General features: G+C 38.5%; 1 protein-coding gene across 1 annotated transcript; it reads right to left on the reverse strand.

Annotated features, from left to right (window-relative positions):
- Nucleotides 1-288: 288 nt before the first annotated feature.
- LOC147850102 (uncharacterized) lies at nt 289-17,899 on the reverse strand. Its single transcript, XM_087336963.1, has 12 exons — nt 17,544-17,899; nt 17,180-17,420; nt 15,738-16,493; nt 15,498-15,585; nt 13,468-13,530; nt 11,595-11,758; nt 10,009-10,084; nt 9,509-9,568; nt 9,321-9,431; nt 1,722-1,916; nt 1,456-1,541; nt 289-1,280 (listed from the first exon to the last, which is right to left on the reverse strand). Exons 1-12 carry the CDS (start codon nt 17,848-17,850, stop codon nt 1,004-1,006), a joined length of 2,424 nt encoding a protein of 807 aa, XP_087193089.1. The 5' UTR covers nt 17,851-17,899; the 3' UTR covers nt 289-1,003.
- Nucleotides 17,900-23,701: the final 5,802 nt, after the last annotated feature.

Here is a 23,701-nt window from a genome sequence, read left to right on the forward strand (position 1 = left end):
TAGGATTTTACAATACACTACCATACACCCACAAACTGTCCATAGTATTAAACGGCTCAAGCAAGTGAATAACATGGATCTAATCCCAACAGAGTGTACACAATCTGGATTCAAGCAATATAATCACTCAGTAGATCTCTTCATTACAATCCTTGCTAATCTAATATATACATTTCAACTTTACAAATCTGTGCATGTTTTATGATTAAGTTAAGATATTCCCAAGTTATATCAGATTGATAGAAAGTATATGCCATCTATTGGTTATTAGCATGCGAGTTATATATATTTAGTAAATAGAAAATGTATTGCCATTATAAACATTATTTATGGCTTCTTTAATGATTTTGTACATGACTCATCTTGTTTCTTCGCTTACTTGCACCCATCCAAAGAAAAAGACGAGCTCAACATAGAAGAAACAATTGGTCAGAATACACATTGGTACACTGTCAGTGAATACAATAATAGGTTACTCTCATCAATAAACATCGTGATATCTCAATACATCATTCCTCTGTGCTCGCGAGCAATAGGCACAACCCATCAGAAGTTACCTTGACACGAAGACAAGTGGAGGTTCTCCTAGTGCACTAATATAGGACCCATAGCATGTCCACTTGACTTAAATCCAGCGAGGCTTTACATCAAATGTAAAAATTTCCAAGGGCATCCAACATCCGTGCCTTACTGCCATAACTATTCAAAAAGGTTTGGGAATTACGGAAATGCCAAGCACATGTTCCATGTGCATAATGTGTATTAATTTCCAATCATTGATCAGATACCCACTTGCTTGCTTCCATATTAAAATCCTTCAAAACCATGCAGGAGGGTAACTACTGATGTCGAAACATTTTTAAACAGTTGATGGCTGTCCATAGGATGGATGAACCTTTAGACAACTCATATCAGCTTATATGCTGTTGCATATCCACAGATCACATATATAATCACAGCCTCGGCTATGCATTAAAGGTACTCAACTACATATTTGGACTCCTTATCTTTGCACGGTACTCCATCCATGGTATGAAATATTTTCGTCATGTGGACCTGACAACCTCTTGCTTGGAAATGTAGTACGACTTCTTGATGACCCTTGATTTCCATATTCATCCACCAGCGGTCTGTTCCCACGGTTGTAGGCTACTTGGTGTGAACTCAAGAGGTTCATATCCGATTGTGAAGTATGAAGTGGAACTTCAAAATAGCGTCGTGGTGAGACAGGTCCACTCATGGCTGTTCGATTAGAGCGAGGTGTAATAGCAGAGGATGCACTGCAATTAATTGTGTATCCATGTTACATGGACAAAATGATAGTCAGATCTTGAATTCTTATTGAAATAGCATCATGCATGTGATTGAAGGAAGTTTTCTTCCATTAGAAACCAAGATAATAGGATCACTTATGGACCTGTAAACTTAACCAATTATAGCAATAACTGTACTAACCTGAATGCAGGAGGTCGCCCTATGGCCATGTCTCGACGAACTCTGTCACCTTCACGATCCCGAAATGTTATCCTCTCAACCACAGCCTGTATAGGATGTGATCATTTCAACAGTTAGAACAATACTACTGGTCAATGAAACAAGAGTATACTATTTTCAAAGTTACGCATGACGACATTCTTATTCATTAGAGTTCTCCTATTGAACCAGATTTTGTTACTTTCTTCGTCTTCTAACTTTTTTCATTTTGGGGAAAAAAATGTTACCTGGGAGAGTGTAGCACCATTCGATGGCATAGGACTATCCAACTGCATGTAAGGGTGGCAAAGTAATGTGGATGCTGACGGGCGCTTTGAAGGATCCCTTTGCAGACACATTTTTATGAAGTTTTGTCCAAGTGGTGACAATGAATCAGGAATGGGCACATCATGGCAATTCATCACCTTGAACATTGCTGCATACTGGGCAAGAAAGAATAAATGTCCAATGTCAAAGCAATTACATGCACATTCTAATTAATATTTCAAGAGTTGATGCACTCATAATTGATCTAAATGCACAGGTTGCACATGATCTCATTGGGAGTGTTTGTTGAGAATGTTTAAAAGTTGTAACGGCTAGCCCAACGGCTAGTTAGTTCCAACAGCTAGTTAGCCCAACGGCCAGATCTTGGCCTTTATAAAGAGGGACTTCTCCTCATGTAAATATAAGAGATCTCTGTATTTTCTCCCTCCAACGAATGTATATTACAGAACAGATGTGCTTTCTCATATTTCTTTATGGTATCAGAGCATAGATCCGCCCCTCTGCAAAACCCTAGATCTGTCCTCTGCAAAACCCTAGATCTGTCCTCTGCAGAACCCTAGATCTACCCTTCTGCTGAAATGACAGTGATTGGAACAGCACTGTCCTAGCATTCAAGAGAGGAAAGCAGAGATAGGCCAAGTTGACAAGATGGATGATGTGTTCTCAAAATTGAATGAAGATGAGGTGAAAACATTGGTGAAATACATGAAACAGGCTGAGATAGTAGCATCTGGAGGTGTGACAGGAATGCAACCACCACCCCGACTTGAACTCCTCCCAGTTGAGTTCAAACTCGATGGACCAGCCACATACTTGAGCTGGTCGCGTCGGATTATAGGTGCCTTGGCAGGAAGAAGCCTTGACGGCTACCTTACGGGAGAAGAGAAAGAGCCTCCTATCAAAACGAGCAATGAATGGAAAGCATGGAGAGCTACCCACATGTCATTGTACACGTGGCTCCTAAACTCCATGATTCCATCAATCGCCACAACAGTTGATGGAATTTTAAGTGTAAAGGAGATATGGGAGAAATTGCAAAAGACGTATGCAGGGAGGGGAAACAACATGAGAGTATTTCAAATCGAGCAGGAGATTGATGCTGTTTGCCAGGGAGATAGGATGGTCCAGGAATATGCCATAGAGTTGGAGCGTCTATGGGCAGAATACGATCATTTCTCGCCTGTGACAGTGTGCAATGATCCTCAGTGTAAGAGCAAGGAAATTTCTGCTCAAAGAAGAACTATGCAATTTTTGAAACATCTCAACCCGTCATTTGATCAAAGAAGGGCAGTTCTTCTAGCTAAGGCAGAAATTCCTACACTTGATGAGGCAATCGCGACTATGATACAAGAGGAGAGTAGAATGAAGCTGCTCTCTGACACTACCGGACTTCCAGGGGTACGATCGGCACTAATGGTGTCCAATACAAGCGGAAGTGAAAATCGAAAATGCTACAATTGTGGTGAAGCTGGTCATTTCAAGAATGCTTGCCCTAAACCATCTAAGGAGAGAGAATATGGAGGACGTGGACAAACTAGAGGTCGTGGTCGAGGGGGCCGAAGAGGTGCACGAGGAGGTTACCAAGCAAACTTGATGGTAGCAAAAGAAGAGGAAGGAACTAAGGTGGTGTTCACCGAAGAGGATCAAGCTCTCTTAGAAATACTTAGGAGGAAGCAAAGAGCCGCAGATGATACTTCATTCATGTCAAGAGGTAACACTGCCACCTATGCTTATTCGGCCACAAGTACTAGCAACACAAATACTCTTGCCTCTACACCAGAATGGATAATTGATTCTGGTGCATCTAGGCATGTGACGGGTAATGCTAGTGAATTCTCCTCATATACTCACTTATCAATGCCAGAAAGCATTCAAATTGCTGACGGTACTATACAACCTGTAGTGGGTATAGGTACAGTAAAATGTACCGACTCTGTGACATTGTCTAATGTGTTGCATGCTCCTTCTTTCCCAGTAAACTTATTATCTATAAGTTCTATCATACACCAACTAAAATGTGTTGTTTCTTTTGATATTCCCAAGGTGATATTCCAGGAGAAAGGGACAGGTCGGAGACTTGGGACTGGCACATGGCATAGTGGACTATGGTATTTGGATCGTGAAGGGCTGGATTCAGCATTAGCATCTATGGTAGAGGGAATAGATGTAAGGGGATCTAGAATGAGTTATGAGGACTTGTTAATACTTCATCACCAACGCATGGGACATGCCTCTTATGGCATTTTGAGTCGGGTGTATCCACACCTTTTTGAAAAGGCGGATAAAACAAAACTTGTTTGTGATGCATGTGAATTTGGTAAGCTTACTAAAAGTTCATATGCTAGTTCGGGTCATAGGAGTTCCCATGCATTTGATGTAATACACTCCGATGTTTGGGGACCATGTCCCACAAGTTCTATTAATGGATATCGATATTTTGTCTCTTTCATTGACTGCTTCTCTCGTGTGACTTGGTTATATTTGATGAGGAAAAAGAATGAAGTATTTGCTTGTTTTAAAGATTTTCATAGAGCAGTTCAAACTCAATATGGTGCAGTAGTAAAAGTGTTGAGGTCTGATAATGGAACAGAGTATGCTAACATGACATTTAGGGCATACCTCTCAGATCAAGGAATACAACATCAAACTACATGCCCATATACACCAGAACAAAATGGAGTAGCAGAGAGGAAGAATAGACATCTTCTAGAGGTAACGAGAAGCATGATGATTTCTATGAATGTCCCAAAGCAGTTGTGGGGACAGGCAGTTTTGACGGCTGCCACATTGATCAATAGAATGCCCTCTAGAGTATTGGAGTGGAAGTCTCCATGTGAGTTGTTGCAAGGCAATAACTCTGGAATCCTTCCTTTGAAGGTGTTTGGATGTGTGTGTTTTGTAAAGGACAGTAGACCATCAGTAGGAAAACTTGATCCTAAAGCTGTAAAATGTGTATTTGTGGGATACTCTGCCACACAAAAAGGCTATGTTTGCTGGAGTCCAGTAGAGAAGAGATTATTTGTGAGCATGGATGTGCATTTCAGAGAGTCAGAGCCATATTATAAACAAGGGGTAACTTCACCCTTTGATGACTTAATTCAGACTGAAAATATGAGGGAAGGAGATAATTGTGAGAGGTTGCTAAAAATAGGATCAATTCCTTTGCTGACCCCTACATCAGCTGAGAAAGAAGTGAGCGTAGGAGGTACGGAAGAAGAAGGAAACGAAGACGAGGAGCCTATATGTGTTGGGACTCAAGTTGAGGGGGAGCTAAAGGTGTATACAAGGAAGAGGAGGCAGAAAGACGGAAATGTGAACACGTCTTCAGCACCACATGTGCCATCAAGTTCCATGTCCCGACCTGCCTCGACTTCTGAAATACCTACAGAACTCCCGAACCTAGAAATCACAGGTGATATGATTTCCTCTCCTTCTCCTATCGAGATTAGGAGGACCTCTCGCAGTAATGCAGGGGTCCCTCCTGATCGTTATGGTTTTCCTCATGATATTGCTCAGTTTATCTCTTATTCTAACATATCAGCTACACATAGAGCATTCATTGCATCATTAGACTCTGTCACTTTACCCAAGTGTTGGCAGGTTGCTAAAGAAGATCCAAAATGGAAAGCAGCCATGCAAAAAGAACTCGGAGCTCTTGAGAAGAACAAAACTTGGGAGATTGTGTCACTACCACCGGGAAAGAAGGCGGTTGGGTGCAAATGGGTGTTTACAATAAAACAGACCCCAGAGGGAAAAATAGATCGATACAAGGCACGATTGGTGGCTAAAGGATATAGTCAGACATATGGCATTGACTATGATGAGACTTTTGCACCTGTGGCGAAGATGAGCACTGTTAGAACACTTATTTCCTTAGCAGTGAATAAGGATTGGAAATTACATCAATTAGATGTAAAAAATGCATTCCTTCATGGAGAGTTGATGGAGGAAGTGTACATGGATGTTCCCCCAGGTTTCGGTACAATTCAAACAGTAGGTAAGGTTTGCAAACTTAGGAAGTCGCTTTATGGACTAAAGCAATCTCCTCGAGCCTGGTTTGACAAGTTAAGAAGGGCTATGGTGGGTATGGGATACCAACAGACGAATGCAGACCATACAGTGTTCTTTCGACAACACAAGGACCATACTACATTGCTTGCTGTGTATGTGGATGATATAATTATCACAGGTAACGATGAAGGAGAAATTGCCCAACTGAAGATGCAATTGGGTAAAGAGTTTGAGGTGAAGGATCTAGGATTGCTACGCTACTTTCTTGGAATTGAGGTAGCTCGTGGAGCAGAAGGAGTTGTTCTATCTCAGCGAAAATATGTACTTGATCTTCTCAAAGAAACTGGAATGTTGGGTTGTAGGCCTGTAGCTTCTCCAATCGACCAAAAGATCAAGCTAACTGAACTTGCGGGAGAGAAAGTTGATCGTGAAAGGTATCAAAGATTGGTAGGTCGGCTGATTTATTTGACCCACACCCGTCCAGATATCTCATTTGCAGTAAGTGTGGTAAGTCGCTACATGCATGATCCGAGGAAAGATCATATGGATGCAGTGTACCATATTCTGAGATATCTCAAAGGTGCCCCAGGGAAGGGATTAATCTTCAGAAAACATGGTCATTTTAACATTGAGGGCTATTGTGATTCTGATTGGGCCAGTTGTGCTGATGACAGAAAATCCACATCAGGATACTGCATGTTTGTTGGAGGCAATCTAGTCTCTTGGAAGAGTAAGAAACAGTCAGTAGTAGCAAGGTCAACAGCTGAAGCAGAGTATAGAGCTATTGCTATAGGAGTTGCGGAGATGTTATGGCTGCGAACTCTCCTAGTAGAACTAAAGGTGAATCAAGAAAATCAGATGATGTTGTGGTGTGACAATAAGTCAGCAATCAGCATTGCCAACAATCCGGTACAGCACGATAGGACCACATCGAAATCGACAGGTTCTTTATCAAAGAAAAGCTTGATAATGGAATATTAAAATTGAGTCATGTTTCTACTGAACATCAAGTAGCAGATTGTCTTACAAAGGGACTTGGGCCAGTAAGTCTTACTAGATTGTGTAACAAGATGGGCTTAGTGGATATTTTTCACCCATCTTGAGGGGGAGTGTTGAGAATGTTTAAAAGTTGTAACGGCTAGCCCAACGGCTAGTTAGTTCCAACAGCTAGTTAGCCCAACGGCCAGATCTTGGCCTTTATAAAGAGGGACTTCTCCTCATGTAAATATAAGAGATCTCTGTATTTTCTCCCTCCAACGAATGTATATTACAGAACAGATGTGCTTTCTCATATTTCTTTAGTGTTGATATATAGAAGTGAGAGCCCTAAGCACAGAGTGAGGTTCAGCCAAGGATGCAGAACTTTGTATCAACAAAAAATTTGTTACATGATTAGATATAGCCATTTCAGCTATGCATTTTGAGATTCAGAGCTCATTCTCCCTCTAATATGTATGATATGCAAAGAGTTATTTTCAATAATGAGTGGGATATAATTGTGCACTGAGCCATAAGGATCGTGCTAAATCAGGGTCGACTTTCAGCATAGAGACCATGGCCCTTATTGTGAGGGATAAGCTAAAACTTGCAATTGGTTCAAAGGGTGTACATGAACAATTAATAATGGTCGCGGTCAACTATGAGAGGGAAAGGATGTGACTTGTTGGCCTTTATACACGGAATCATGTTGTTGAATATATCGAACTTTGGTAATGTCATATAAAATTCTGTGTCTTGGAAGAAATATGTTTGGTGATTTTGAGACGCATTATAATATGGTCTACTCTATCTCAATGCATAATTTAATGGATGCCCCCAAAAGAGAGGTTTGGGACATATTCACAGTAGAAGTCCTCAAGTATGAAGCAAATCTTGGTAATACATTATGATCTGCAGAGTATAGATCAACAAGAAATCTGCTGCATTTCATATATGTAATTATGATGAAGCTTTCCTGCCAAAAGTGTTGGTATGCATGCATGTCAAGCATACGCACCATTTGACCATTTGAGCCTTGACTGGAGAAGGATGATGAAGATGACGAGGATGAGGACAACAAGGAAGAGGGAGGAAGTGGAGCAGCAGAAGAAGAGTTGAATGTTAGACGAAACTAGGGTTAGGGTGAGGTGGGAGTGAGATGGTTATGTGATCACTCAGAGCCTCAGCATAGATAACCGAAATCGATCAAATGTCATTAGAGATATTTTATGGTTCATCCAGTAGACTTCCACAATCAGGAAATCATAGGAGAAAATGTACCAGACACAAGACAGAAGAGGTTAAGACATGCACAATTGTGATAAAACTAGCACCTCTAAGTGGAAGAACCAAATCTGCAATGTTCCAAATTGGGCCCTGGATTACTCTGCCACTCTTCCCCAAAAGTTCACATCGACGGGAACGTTTGGCACCTCGATGTCAGCTCTTCGCCAGAGGAAGCTGGTTGACAGAAAGTGATCTGCCTGAATGAACGATGAAGACTGGACAGAATTGGATCACCTGGCAATGACGAGAATTTTTCTACATCTAGCCTCTGTGTCCACTTGATGCGGAGGATCTATGGAAAACGCTAGGAAACACTTCATGAGGAGATCGTATGAGGTTTGGATGGAAAATTTCAGCAACTGAAGCCACTCGCAATGAGGCTTGGGCCAGAGATGCAGGTTGCCATTCATAATTCTGAAGGGTGATTTAGAAGCCTAACAAATTCAATATTAAACAAAACTCGAAAAAGAAACCTAAACTGAGCCCAGTTATACAATTTCAAAAGGATCCATATGAAAGAAAACACAATTGGTAAAAGGTGAAGGGAAGCTTTAAAAACTTGCCAGCAAAATCCAAATACTAATGCACCAAATTGTGACGAAAAACAGGGATGCCAATGAGAAGAAGTACCAAAGGAAGCTCTTTTCATTCAACGATTTTATTCCTTTCTTATTTATCATCTTGGCATCTCTCTTGAATTGGCTAGATAAATACTTCAGAAGGGTGTCTCAACCTCGATCTAGGATCAAAAATGTCGGAAAGAGGGATAAGATTGGTTAGGATAGCATGTGTCAAAACAACTTTCTTTCAGAGCATCCTTGGATCAGAATATCTTGAATTCCTATGAGATTAAGGATATTAAATTAACATATTTAGATTCTGTTTTGGATACACTTACAATTTTGCCCTCACACTGATTGTTCATTTATGTGGACAATGTCAAATGCAAGGCTTATATTTCGTATTTTGGCTCAACATTTTGTCCATGAACCCATTCTTTATTTATTTAATTTTATAAGTTTATGAACCTACTCTTTAATTCTAGAGTGGGCAGTAGATAATGATTTTAGAGTTCAACTTGGTGGCTTATACACCCTCGACTGTATCAGCTTGTCTACGAAACTTCTCCCTCAATTTTATAAATGTTATCTAGAGCTTGATACTCATAGAGCCAAGCATGTTATGTCCAACATATGGCCACTTCCAACAGTGCATTTTTTTATTTAACAAAAAAATATTATCCATCATATGATGGTTTAAGCTAGTCAAATTTTGAAACTCACCCCTTCATATTGGAACCATGGCGGCTTTCCAGTGGCCATCTCTATGACTGTACAACCAAGGCCCCAAATGTCTACTGCAAATTCAAATCCTGCATTGTTTTGTAGGATAACCTACAGAATGCAAAGTAAACTATGTGCTCTTTTAAACATACTGTAATAAGAAATGATTGTAAAGAGCAATATGCTACCTCTGGTGCCATCCAATAAGGGCTTCCCTTGAATGAAAGTGGGGCTATGTTATCCCCAATCTGCATGATAAGGACAAAAATATTAAGCTCAACCACTATTACATAATAATGAAGATCTACACTACATGGTAGAATTTACACACTAATGCCATGGTTAATGTTAAGCGCAACTAATACTTAATCATACTAATGCAGACCTATGCTACAAGAGAGGAGATAAATAAAGCTGACATGCTTATTACTGCAACAGAAATCTGAAACTTAGTTTATGCCCCTAATATTATACCTGCTCCTGCTAACATATGGGCTATAATTACAGCTGAAGGAAGCAACAACATTCTGAGATCAATTACTAGGTTCTACAAACCAGTATATACTACTTAAACAGCTCTAACAACAGCACTAACTAGTAGTAACAAAAAAGCATAAGCAATGGCTCAAAGTCGCATGGATTTCAAATCCAATAATTGATCAAACATAGAAGGAAGAGTATTTCTTACAAGTTTTGCCATGCCAAAGTCTGCCAACTTCACAACACCATCTTGGTCCACAAGAACATTGGCACATTTTATGTCCCTATAATATACATTCAAAGAAAGAAAGATGTATTAATGTCCCCTTAAGATTCCAGTGACTTGTGCGACGTGAACTGTATTTTGTAAATACAAAGGATTCAGAAATTTCTGTCTCATCAATAAAAACAAAACAACATTCCCGATACCATCTAAGCTGGGGTGGTATCGGAAAACAATACAGAGCTCGGAATCTAAATTTGCCAAATTAAACCAGTTATCTCAAACAAAGGCACCTATCATTGTATGAAACTCACTTAATGCCTTCATTGAATTCCAATCATGTTAAAAACGCCATATAAACGAATCTAAGCTCCCTTTTTCCATATTGAAAACTCAATTTATGTGTATAAATTAGATTCATAATATTAATATTTACTCTGCTTTTTCTATGTGAATTACATTCATAATATTAAAATTTAGTATGCCACATCTTCTGACCATGACCATCAATTCAAGAGGTCGAATTCTAGAAAGAGTGGAGATGTCTTCAACGTGACAACCATCAATAATTTCTACTTTCTGAAATAGACTACCAAAAGTAAATGTGTCAATGAAAATTGATAAAATATTTCTGTCAATACAACATCCAACAGCGAAGGTAACAAAACCATTCCTGCATACAAAAACAGTATCTGGCAAACTAAGATACACGATATAACAACATAAACTTAAATATTGGTTATAAAGTTTGCAACATTGACGTTTGACAAGTGTTTAAAGTTATTGCTAAGACCAGCTGAGAGATTGGAACATCACTAGATACAAGTCTATCTTCTCTTGTTACCACTGGCTTTTGGGAGCATTGACACAACTCTCAGGAGCTAGATATGAGGACATGGAATGAACTAATGCGGGGGTTGAGTACAAGGATGTCCTGAAACCACCTTTTCCAAATCCCTGAGGATGGATTTATACTATGCCCAGGATATATTGGCAACCATCTCTCTCATGAATGGAGATGTGCCCCACTGTACAGATCCACAACTCATCAAATCAGTTGGAGATAAGGGATTGGAACATATAGGGGTATACCTCCTCCCGAGCAGAGGATATATCAGGTATAGCAGGGCACGTGTATAGGCAGATTTATGACTTCTTCAAAAGGCCGTGCTAAGAGACCTCAGAACAAACGTAACCAGAAAATTTTGGAGGTATATGCTTGACTAAACAATTCATTTGGCCCACTCCAGATGCCAAGGATATATCGATCAACACAAAGAACACATCGCTCCCAAGGGGGGATACTTAGCATCAGTGCTTTAGATCGAGTACAATTCTCAAGGCACTTAACTACAGGTGAGGTTGATATGATACACATTAGTGTATGAGAGTGTTCATGGGCTTACCCACTCACATTCTACATCTCTTAAATATGTATGTATTTTGTCATATATTTATTTTGCAGGTTGTACCATCTGAAATACTTGTAATCATGGTACCTATATTTACTATAGATCTTTTGTTTTCCAACTATAGAAACAATTATATGGCTAGGGTGCCAAAAGAAGTACCTGTGAACAGTCTTTTTGTCATGCAGATACTCTAATCCTAGGAGAATCTGCCTCGTGTAACGCCGGATAATTGGCTCTGGAAATTTACCCTCGAACTCATGAAGTAACTTGTATATAGAGCCTCCAGACACCAGTTCCAGGTATATGTACAAACTATTTCCAACCTGTGCATATAAACACACATATAATATTTTTCCCATAGAAGATATTCATTATATTATATTCAATGTAAATATTATCAGGGGCAAAGCATTAGATCCAATAACCACTCCAGAACAGAAAACAATGAACAAAAGATACATCAACATCTCTAAAAGACCATAATGTCCTATGAACTCATAAATGCTAATTCGTAAAAAGACATGTACTGAAATGGCTATTTTGCTACCCTCTGGCAGCTGAAGGAAGAAAAGGCTATTCCAGCAATATATTCAAAGAACTTGCATATACATAGTACCATTGCAAAAGATTGAGCATGATTCCCATGTGACTCACACTGGATGACATTGATGCCACATGATATCATTCTAGGAGAGAATTCATAGGCTGATCCACTCATGTTCTACCTCTCCGAGACATGTATTTACTTTGTAGACTGTATATCCTCCACATTGCTTGCACCTGTGATTCCTATATAATGAAATTGATTACAGCCTAATTACTTAGGGAAGCTACCTAGTTTAGGTATAACTTACTTCAGCTTTATTTTAGCAGACTTCTATAACATTCACAGTGATGTAACTTCTTGTCTCAGAAGTCATAATGACATTTTCAAGCTGTAAAAAATAATATTTCATTTCAAACACTATTATTATGTTGTTACTGCAGCACACATATCATCAATACAACTTATCACCTCACTTAATATATACAATTTATTTATTTCCAAAACTGTCATTTCTTAATGTAATATTCATATAAAAACACAAAAAAAAAAGAAAATGCTATCAGATAAAAACACATACATGCATTACCCAAAATAAACAATAATATAAAACAAGTTGAGGCCAATAAGAAGATCTCAGAAAGAAAAAAAGAAAGATAGCTATACCATTAAGAGACCAAAATGGCCTATAAGACCAAACAAGAGATTAAATCTTCAAATGTCGTCTCGTCTTTAAGAACAACAAACCAAAATAAAGATAATTGAAGTTGAATCTAATTATCTAAGCACTTAAGATTCTGAAGTTAGATACACTAAAACTTCTTCCTTCCAGATGAGTTTACTTATCTATCTCAGAGGACTAGTCATTATAACCATGTAGTTATATCGTGCTGGTCAAGATCATGCGGTGAGCCATTCATGCCAGGCAATGTAGGTTGTATTAAATTTCATCGCCTGCTGTTGCATGACATCCTTGAGATATCTTTTCTCCTTGTTTAGCTAGTTCTGAGCTAGCAAAAAACAGGGCTTACATCGACTATGCACAAAGTCCCTATCTAAACATGGCCAATGGGACAGTCATCCACAACTAATGGACCTACTCCCCAACTTAATTGTCTCGTTTAATGAAGATTATATAATGTGCTGATAGCATACTCCTAAATTTACATGTACAAGAATCCAAGACAAGTACACGTAGCTAGCCTTATTTGTATACCAATAAACCGTAGAACAATGCCCAAGCCATAGTTATCGAGATTGCAGCAAACTAGAGGATTGTCCACAAGGCTTAATAGGCTTCTTTGATTAAGGTTATGCTTATGCTCATAGCATCCATCGACCTCTCAATGCCAATTAAGTGTTGAATATAATCCAATAATATACATGTATAAGAATATTATGGACAAAAGAAGCATAACGCAATCTTTAGAATAACCTTATGACTCATAACAATCTTCACCTTCACAATGAAATATGGAATCAACTTACCATTTCACTCCCTTTGTAGTGTAAAATATTGGGATGCCTCAAAGTATTTAGGACCGCAATTTCCTGAACATTGGCAATAAAGGGAATCCTTAGTCTAACCAAAATGCTCATATCAACTTCAAAGCTGGAGCTGAAAACTTTTAAAACAATATAAACATACAATCTAGAAGAGATTTAAGCCATGATGATCAATAAAGTATAGGATGCACCAAAACCAATATGAGTATGCCTCTAGTTTACTCCCTAAAAGCAATGAGGAAGCTCGTATGCATTGCCTATATACATAGAAAAGTTATTTTGACCAAATGCATTCTCTACTCCAAGCCATTGACCAGTTTTCTGGGCTCTATGCACTTCAGACTAGTAGAAATTGGTAATTTAGAAAGCAAAACTTATCACAAGTTTGAAGTTGAAAAACATTGCATTCTGCTAAAAGAAGCAACGAAATTAGGAATATATAAAGCTGGTGGAAAAGGCAGTGAGAATATTAAACTTCCATTCTACCAAGCAGGTTCAGAAGTTTCAGATAAAGGGCAAGATGACTCTAACAATGGTGTGATCTCATATGTTTGCCTATGAATGCGACAATTTTGAATGCTTCCTTGTTATTAACTGCCTTCAACAGACTACAGCAGAGTATGCAACAATCTTATGTGTATTATAGCAGATGGACGCAGGTCAAATAGTGAGCACCCGCCAATATTTCCATGGTATATAACTGGTTGGATAATGAATTGATTGATACACATCTACCCCCAAAACTTGTTTTGAGAATGTATCAAATGGAGACATAACGTGGTAACCTAATGCCACCTAATAGCCCTGACAATAAATTTATGTTGGTTTGGTGTCATGATTTGTCTTTTGAAAACAGAGTTTGTATTAACTGTCGTGGCCCCAAACTTATTAAATGATGCCATCCCAGTTGGAAACAGGGAAAATGGAAATTATCGAAAATGGAGTAAAATATACATTCATATTTGGCAAATAAATGTAATACAGACTCAACTTTAAAAGTATCTTACTTATGTAAAGATATTACACACACAATTATACGTAACATCTTTACATTTGTGTACGTAAGACACATTTAATGTTGAGTCTGTATTACATTTACCTGCCAAATATGAATGCATATTTTACTCCATTTTCTGTAATTTCCATTTATATATATGTATAATTTTTTATTTTGGATACCAAAACCAAATAATTTTTCAGTTTTTGTGACTATTTTTGTGGTCTGAGAATGGATTCATGATCAGGCCACCTTATATGGACATACATCTATCCTATGCATTGCGTAGTGTGATAGGGCAGCCGCGAACTTCATCACATCAGTTACAAATTAAGGTAGGCAGATATACACGACTACCTATAGAAGGGAGAATTTGCCAATTGTGCCATCAAGGAGTGGAATCCGAAGAACACTATGTTTGTCACTGTAGTGTCTTTTATGAAATCAGAGGGAGATACCATTGCCTCTTTAAACAAGGCTTTTGACCCACTACGCAAGGTAATGGAATATGAGGACCAACGGTGCCTAGGGCTTTTCTTGCTAGAGCTCAAGAGACGTCGGGAAAAGTCATTAAAGAATACAGCCACACAAGCTCATCCACAAAGAACAATAACAACTTTCTTTAGCCCCATCACTCCTACTAATGCTACAAGTCAATCACGGGATACACAAATGGGTTCCTGACCAGGACATAACAAAGGGATTTCAATTGGTTGGGCAATAACGATTTGCCGTGCACGTAGGCCCCAGCTCCATGGACCACGATCTCAACACCCTTGTCATCGACAAATAAAAGCCATTATCTCCCGCCATCGCAGGTACATGTACATATACTTGTACTTACATGTACATATACATATACATGTACATGTACATGTATATGTATATGTTATGTAAGTACAAGTATATGTACATGTAAGTACAAGTATATGTATATGTATATGTATATATGTGTTAAACATACAAACATGTCATTTTTTAAATGTTTCAGCATTTATAGTGAAGCAATTGCTACCTGAGACAGTTGTTTCGCACTTTCTTGGGATCGTGGATCATCTCCAACAAGTTCCACTTCCTTTATTGCACACATATCTCCCGTCTCACTTCAAGATGTCAACAACAAGAAAAATGAAAATACACAAAAAATTCTCGTAAATTAAAGGGAAAAGAAAACATGATGAAGGATTTCATTTATTTATCATAAACACTTTTTCCCATATTCATTTCCTGGTGGTTGATGATCTACCTTGCCTACCTGTGAATGCCTTTGTAAACCTTCCCAAAAGATCCACTTCCAAGAAGGGCACCCTTTATCCATTTCCCATTACTTGTGTCACCTTTTCCAGGGCTTCGAGACCATATATTCGATGGCGATGGTGCATCAAATCTACCCGAATCATCATACCTGCTCAGGTTCATCGATGAAGGAGCAGTTGAACGAGGAGATCTTTGCAAATCCGGAGGCGGAGGCAGTGGATGTGCATGCGAATGATGTGGATCATCATATAACCACGGATCTGGACTGACATTATTCATCCTTTTTGGACTTGAAAGAGGACTCCTTCTTGGACTTTGAAGAGGGGTTTTATGTGGACTTGCTAATCTAGGACTAGCAAGTGGAGTTCTCCTTGGACTTTCCGAAGGAGTTTTGTATGGACTCAAAAGTTTAGGACTTGAAAGCTGGCTTCCTGGGGTTTCCAAAGAAGCCCTATGAAGACTTTCTAGTGTAGTTTTTTCCTGTATCCATACATGATCATCTAGAACTTTTTTAGGCCTGGCTCTGCTGATATCGTGATAAGAAGAAATTGACACGTTTGGACTTCTTATTGGGCTGGTTGGCATACTGCTGAGAACGGCTGTGCGCGTACGCGTGTTATTAATTTGATGACGTGAAGAAAACCCTGTCACTCCTATCTTTGATGGCTGGATAGCCATGGCTCTTGGTGTTACCTGATCACTCCCATAGCCTACTTTTCCATTCTTTTCTCGGTCAGTCATATGGTTTGCTTTGCTGAAATATTTACACGTTTGCATTGCTTCAATATAGAAGAAATTGGGATCATCTCCTTCAAAACGTGATATGCACAGTTAAAGGTTCTTCATGCAAAAACAATGGATAGAAGTTTGTTATGCATACATAACTATATTATTAATATGAATCAGTGAAGGTTACAAAAGGCCCATTTTCCATGTAGTGTGAATAGCTACAATAAACACATACTGAACTTGGAATGGATACGTTAGGGGGCTGTTGTCCTACTGTACATTCTTCCATGTTCAGAACACAATAACCTTAGAGTGTATATAAAGGTTTGGTAGCCCAATTGTACACTCTTCTACGGCCAGTTTTCAGAGTCATTGTGTTCAAACCATTGCTATTAGCATCATATGCATAGTGGGTTTATCTCTATGGCTTCATGGAACCCTATTGAAGAACATTTTTACAGGTGTAGTGCTCATTAATTATTCATGAGAACTTCATTTTATTGAAATTATTTATTCAGAGAAATCTCAATCTTTAACAGTTTTTATTCCATACATCTTCTAACTTAGAGGCATGTGAACCTTCAGTTCTAAGACTTAAAGGTTGTTTTTGATAATGCAAGTAAACATTAAAATATTAGACTGTTTTTTTTTCGAAACACTAGTGTTACATAACAGAAGCCAATGAAATGATTGAGATGAGTTTTCCCTTACTCTGAACTGTTATCCAGGTGAGGTGATATTAAAACATTCAGTGTCTTCATCGGTATCGACTGAGCTTGCGATACGAATACTGAAGCCTGATTCTCTTCCAGTTTTCGACTGACCAAATATGATCCATTGTCTTGTACATCACTTTCCGGGGAAGTACTCATGCCCAAGGTTGTAAGGCAATCGAACGATGCGCAATCACTCCGTCGAGGCCCCTGGAGATCATTCCGGCTTTCACTAGTGCCTTAAAAAACATTGAATTCGACATTAACCCCAACATCATATCCACCATTGAATTCAACCTTGAATTCACCATCAAATTCACCATTAAACCCACTCACTCACCGTTACCATTAAAGTCACTCACCATTAAACTTGCTGACGTCGAAATCGTAGCCATTTCTTCTCGGAGAGGAGGGCTCTGACACCGAGGGCAAGCGATCGAGCCGTGCTTGAGCATGTGTACTGTGGGGGAAAGGAGAAAGGAAATCGGAGGTGTCAAGTTGTTTCAGGTGCCGCCTAAAATTTCGGGACCGAATGAGACGTGGGTTCCCAGAACTCAAATCATGAATTTCATCATGCTCAACTTTCTTGTCCAAAGAACTTCCAGAAGCTTCTTTGCTCCCTTTCTTCTTCCCATCCTTCAAAGGTAGCTTAGGAAACCAGGATAACATTGGGAGTGCATCTAGGTTGGATATAAAAGTATATGTGTGTGTGTGTGTGTGTGCGCTTCTGTGTCCGTCTTCTGTTCGAGTATGCAAATTTATTTAGCAGATTTATTATCTTTGTCGCTGACCAAATATATACAGAAAAAAGGGTATGGATAGTAAAGTTTTTTATGTGCAAAATAAATGCCGAGGGGAACAAAATATGTGGATCAATTCGACACAAAGCTATGTAATTAACAGCTGAAGCGCGGATCTACGTATTTCTCTCTCTATATAAATACATATGTCTAATGAAATACAGAATGGATGGGAGTAGAAAGACCTGGGAACAAGAAAAATCTGAGGAAAGATGATTGGTATGGAGCTTCTCTTTTCCTCTTCCCTTCTTCTTTCTTTTTTCCTGTCTCTCTCTCTCTCTCTCTCTCTCTCTCTCTCCGAGCTGTGTCTCTACGTTGGGCGACTTGACGAGGGGGGCCTTGAGTAAAAAGCAAACGACCAGTCTCTGACCAGTCTCTACACAGACAGTGGGAAGAAGAAACAGGGGAAATCAGAATACATACATACATACATACATACATACAGATATACCATACATTTATACATACACTATACATTTATATATACATTCAATAATATATATACACATTTATATATTTATATATATGTGTGTGTGTACATTTATATATATATATATATATGTACGTAACATTTATTTATTTATTTATTTATTTATTTATTTATTTATTTATGTATATATATAGATATAATTTTGACTCTTGCATCTCCGTTGCAAGCAATCCACAATGGTTCGGTTTCGGCTTAACTGGTTTGCCCTTGTCCAAACCAAACCGGTTTGGGAGTTTCCGAACTTGAACCGAACCGGTTCCTAAACTCCCAACCCCGTTTTAAGGCGTAACCGGTTTGGCTAGACCGATTTGCCTTAATCGGTCCAGGACCCGGTTTCGCCAAGCCGATTAAGCCTTGACCGGTTTGGACCATAAGGGTTTCGATTCGGCTTGAGCCATCCTAAATCGAGCTCAAACTAGTTAAGGAAGGTAAAGCCTAAACTGAATCGAACTGCCAAAATCGTTTTAAAAAACGGTTGAACGATTCGGTTCAGGCTTGAGCCAAGCCATTGCCAACCCCTACCCAGCAACCCCCCAAAATGATGTTGTTGCTACTGCTAAGCCTAACCTAGTGAGTGAGTGAGAGGCCCAAAGGACACATACATACATACATACATACATACATACATACATACATACGTAAGTACATGCATGCATGCATGCGTGCATACATACCTACATACATACATACATACATACATACATGCTAATGCTGCATCCACAACTCCCTGTCCATCAGCTCCAAAGATCTCCAACAATCCCCCCCACCCCATATCATGCCATGCCTGCCCATTAGGTTCCAACATCCCTACAAGATGCTATGATAGCAATAACCACATTCAAACATGTGCCCATCCATTAGCTTGCCCTCGATTCCAACCCACGTCAGACCTCGAGAAAAAACAACCTTCTTTTTTTGTTTTCCAGTAGTTGATCTGGAAAACCTGCAGTCGATCCCTTCGCTTGTATTTTTTCTAATATTGACCCACTTTCTTGTCTACACGCTTCATTTCGTGAAGGTCTAGTTTCCACAAAGAATTTAGAAGCGTAGAGTTTTTTTTTTCAACTTTACACATAAGCACTGACTTTACATTGTCAAAGTTTGCTTGTAGCCCAGACATGCAAGCTGACTAACCTTATTATTAGTTAGGTGAGAGTCATTGGCCCACATTTGATGTCTTAAATTAAATTCTTTCAAATCGCTAACCAAATTTTAATGTAAATAGAGACGATATCTCCACCTTTCGTGGACCAACTTTCACCGTTGTTTGTATGATCAAGCAAATCACTTACTCCTTGATTCATTGCAAACATTAAATGATGTTGGTGACCTAATCTTGTATTGTCCTTTGATCGCATTTTTTTTCAACATTGTAGGCCACAATGAATCTCACAATTATGTTTAGAAATCTCCCTCCCAAGAAAATCATGTCCAAACTATGTTGAGTCCTAGAGTCGGATCTAATGTTTTTGTGTTGAGATGGTTGCATGTATTCTCATATGGTCATGCATATTTGGGAATGTGCTTGTGCTTTGTACATGTTTGGTTTTCTGTGTCTCTATTAGGATTCCATGTATCTGAGAGAAAGAGAGATGCATGTCTAAAGTAGAAAGCGAAATGTAAATGTGTAAGCACATGTTTTTGGCCTAGAAAATGGGGGTTTGCATGAAGCCCATTGTACAAGAGAATAGTATCAGTAGATGAAATTGTTTCACTCATTTTTACAAGAGGAGCCTTGGTGAAATGGTAGCGTTGTTGCTCCTACATGTATAATGAGATTGTAGCTCAAATCCTAGTTGTGTAGTGAATCTCGAAAGTTGTTTAAAAGATAATAAACTATCTTGTTAATTTTGTGGAATATCATGATTATTTGGTACATTGAGTGATTGAATTCAACTTGTATTGATGATATTGTTTTTATCTCAATTTGCACATAATTGTTTGATAATCTTGAAAATCAAATGTAATTTTTCTATTTCTACACTCGTTTTAACACCTTGGGACAACTTCTATGACAACCATAAATATGACTTTATATATTCTAGTCATACCTTGTAGCATATGTAGATTGCCACCATCTAAAGAACCCTCGGTAAGCCTCAATCAATTAGCATCTCTAAGTCTTTGGTTCCACTTAGTTTGTTTTCTTTTTCCAGAAAAACATATCCTTCCATTAGTTTTAAAAAACATATCAGCTACAAAATACAAATTTATGGAATGGAAGTGATTGTCCTTCCCAACAATATATTATTCAGATATATTACTCCAAGCATTATGCTCTCTTTCTCCAACCTTCATGATAATTCCAAAGCTCTACAATTGTATCCATTATCTACATAGCCACCGATCATGGTGTTCCAAGATACAATATCTTTTAAGAAAAGATTATCAAACATCTTGTAGGCATCCTCAAGACTACTACCTCTTGCATACCTGTAGGCTATCAACAAGAGTGTTTCCAAGTGTTGAGCCCACCTCAAAGCCTAGCTCCACAACCTCAAAATGGATGATTTTGCCACTATCTAGTGCTCTTGCGCTCAAGCATGCTTTAAGAAGGTTCACTAGCGTGACTTAGTTTTGCCTTGTTCCATGATTCTTCATCTTTACGTAAACAATTAGTGCTTCATCTCCACATCCATATGAAGTGAGACCTGAAATTAATGCAGACCAAGCCACAACATCGTTAACAAACAAAAATTTGACTATAGTTCGAGCATCATCTAATCTACCACATTTTCTGTACATGTCAACAAGTATATTTGCAACAAATCTATTGATGGAAGCCCAATCTTTTTTGAACCGGCATGTGTTAATTTCCCTTTCTCTAGGGTCTCTAGATTTGCACAAGCTTTGAGAACTGCTACAAATATGAATCTATTAGCTTGTATACCTTCCTCCCTCATGTTGTCATATAGATGAAGAGCTTTCTCATCATTTCCATGTTCTTGATACCTTGCAATAACAATATACCAAGAAACTACATTTCTAACTCTCAGCCCATCAAACAGTTTATATGCATCTGATAAACTTCCACATGTTGCATCCATATAAACTAGAATGCTTCCAATGAGCACATCCAAGATGATACCTAGTTGAGTATTGCAATTTGGTAGTAGGATTCAATTTTCAAGGTGTTGCTTGAGTACATGGTCCTTCATTTTTAACCCTCACAAATTGGTAGAAAAATTCACTGTCAAATTGCTGCTTAAGTATATGGTCTTGCATCTTTCACTGTAGCAATGTGGTAAGGATTCAGTATGCAAATCACAGTCTAACCTCACCTTGTTAGCATCAGATTGCATTGCAACAAATTTCTTTTCTGGGACACATTAGCATACCCTTCCCTGTCAAGTGCTTTAGTTTTCAGACATTGTGAGCTCGTCGTAATTGTAGTTTACCTTATCCACAAACAATATGATTTTCCTTCAACATCATCTTTAACATCACTTTTACGAACACAACCATTTTGCAGTTATGAAACCAATACTTCTTTGATTTTCGAATGTGCTTGAGACAAGACCAAAACTAATTGTGGCAAATAAAAAACCATAATTCTAGCACACTAGATATTTCATGTAAATAGATTTCATAAATGTCTCCGCATAAACAAACTTCCCCCCCCCCCCCCCCCCCCTAAAAAGATACGCCTTAGTATTATGAAATCATAAGAAATACAAAAGTTGTGTTGGATAAACAAATATACCAACCGATTCCCTTGTACTCTCATCATAGCCGATTTGTTGAGCATAGCCAACAATAAGGGTTGACCAAGCAAACACATTTCGAAGATGAAGGTATTCCAATACTTTTCTTGCTTTCTCAAGCATACCATAGGTAACATACATATGAACCAAAGCAGTGGCAATAAAACATTATTCTCCAACAATTTCCTTTTCATGACCTCATCATGAATCTAGAGCATTCCGCGATATAACATTTCGGGTTGGCAACTTTTTGACTTTAACTACATAAACAAACTTTAACTTCCTGAATCTGACTTTTCACATCCAGAACAATGTTCACATTTTCACCAGAACTTTATTTGGTCCCTTCACATCCAATCTCCCTCCAACATACATATTTGACAAAGAAATGTAAGGTGCCGCATCTCCAGGTTCCATGTTCATGGCATGATTCATTGCAAACAATCCTTTGATACCATCACCATGTGCCTTGCACGCACCAAGAAAAGTGTTCCAGACTTGAGCATCTGGCATTATAGGCCTACTAAAAATAAGGTCTTCTGCCTCAACTAACTTTCCAAATCATCCGAAAAGATCGATCCTACAACCATCGAGTTCAATGCTTGACAAAATTCGAAAATTTATAACCCTTGTCTCAGACCAATCAAAGCCTTCTTCCAATAAGGCTTCATGAATGCATGCGGAAAATACGCTCACAAAGGTGACTCAATCAGGTACAATCATTTGGACCTTCTACATATGTCAGAATAACCAAAGTGTTTCCTTTGCATTGCCCCGTTGAGCATATGCGGCAATTATTGCATTCCATGTGACTTGATTCCGTTGCTCAGTTTTCTGGAAAATTATATGAGCAACCTCTAAAGATCCACATTTCCCATACATATTGAGAAGTGAATTGAAAATAAAAAGTTCCAATTCGAGATCAGTTTCTACCACAATTTGCTCAAGCTTTTTAACAAACAAACACTCTGATTCTCATGTGTACACAACATCCTGGTCCCTTGAGCTTCTTTCAGGTGGTTGATATCTTCAATAGTGTAAATCATATAATGGGCATTTAATATGGTTGTGAAGGCTAGTGTATGTTATATGGTTCAATGCACCATATATTGTTGAGATAAAACTTCATGAACCTAGAACAAGCCAAATGAGGTAAGTAATAATACTAAGGTCAAGTGAGCCCCTCTCAACATCTTCTTAATTATAAAAACTTTATTGAGTAGGGATGTAATTGGTGTCAATAAAATTACAAGAAAATGATTTATTAACAACTCAAAAAGAGGGTCAATCAAAACATTGAAGTCAAGGAACCACAAAAGGTTTGTTTTCCTTAGCAGAAAAACTACAAGAACATGTGGACCGACACCTAAGTTAGTTAATGACCAAGATTGTGATCATTATGTGATGTATAGTAGCCATTCAGAAGAATACCTAGGCTGGGATACCCTCTCTCTCTCTCTCTCTCTCTCTCTCTCTCTCTTGGTGAAAACACACAATTATATTAATAAATGTGTGTAAAAAACACT

This window comes from Azolla caroliniana, unplaced genomic scaffold (assembly GCF_043228905.1).
Source record: "Azolla caroliniana isolate FFs.n. ecotype wild unplaced genomic scaffold, voAzoCaro1.0.p SCAF_22, whole genome shotgun sequence".
Lineage (NCBI taxonomy): Eukaryota > Viridiplantae > Streptophyta > Polypodiopsida > Salviniales > Salviniaceae > Azolla > Azolla caroliniana.

Excerpts from the sequence above, each read along its gene's own strand:
- LOC147850102 (XM_087336963.1), bottom strand. The coding sequence starts at position 17,850 with ATGTTATCCTGGTTTCCTAAGCTACCTTTGAAGGATGGGAAGAAGAAA. Across the intron at positions 15,586-15,737 it reads GTTTACAAAGGCATTCACAG|TGAGACGGGAGATATGTGTG; the intron begins GTAGGCAAGGTA and ends GACATCTTGAAG. Across the intron at positions 9,432-9,508 it reads CTTATTGGATGGCACCAGAG|GTTATCCTACAAAACAATGC; the intron begins GTAGCATATTGC and ends TGCATTCTGTAG.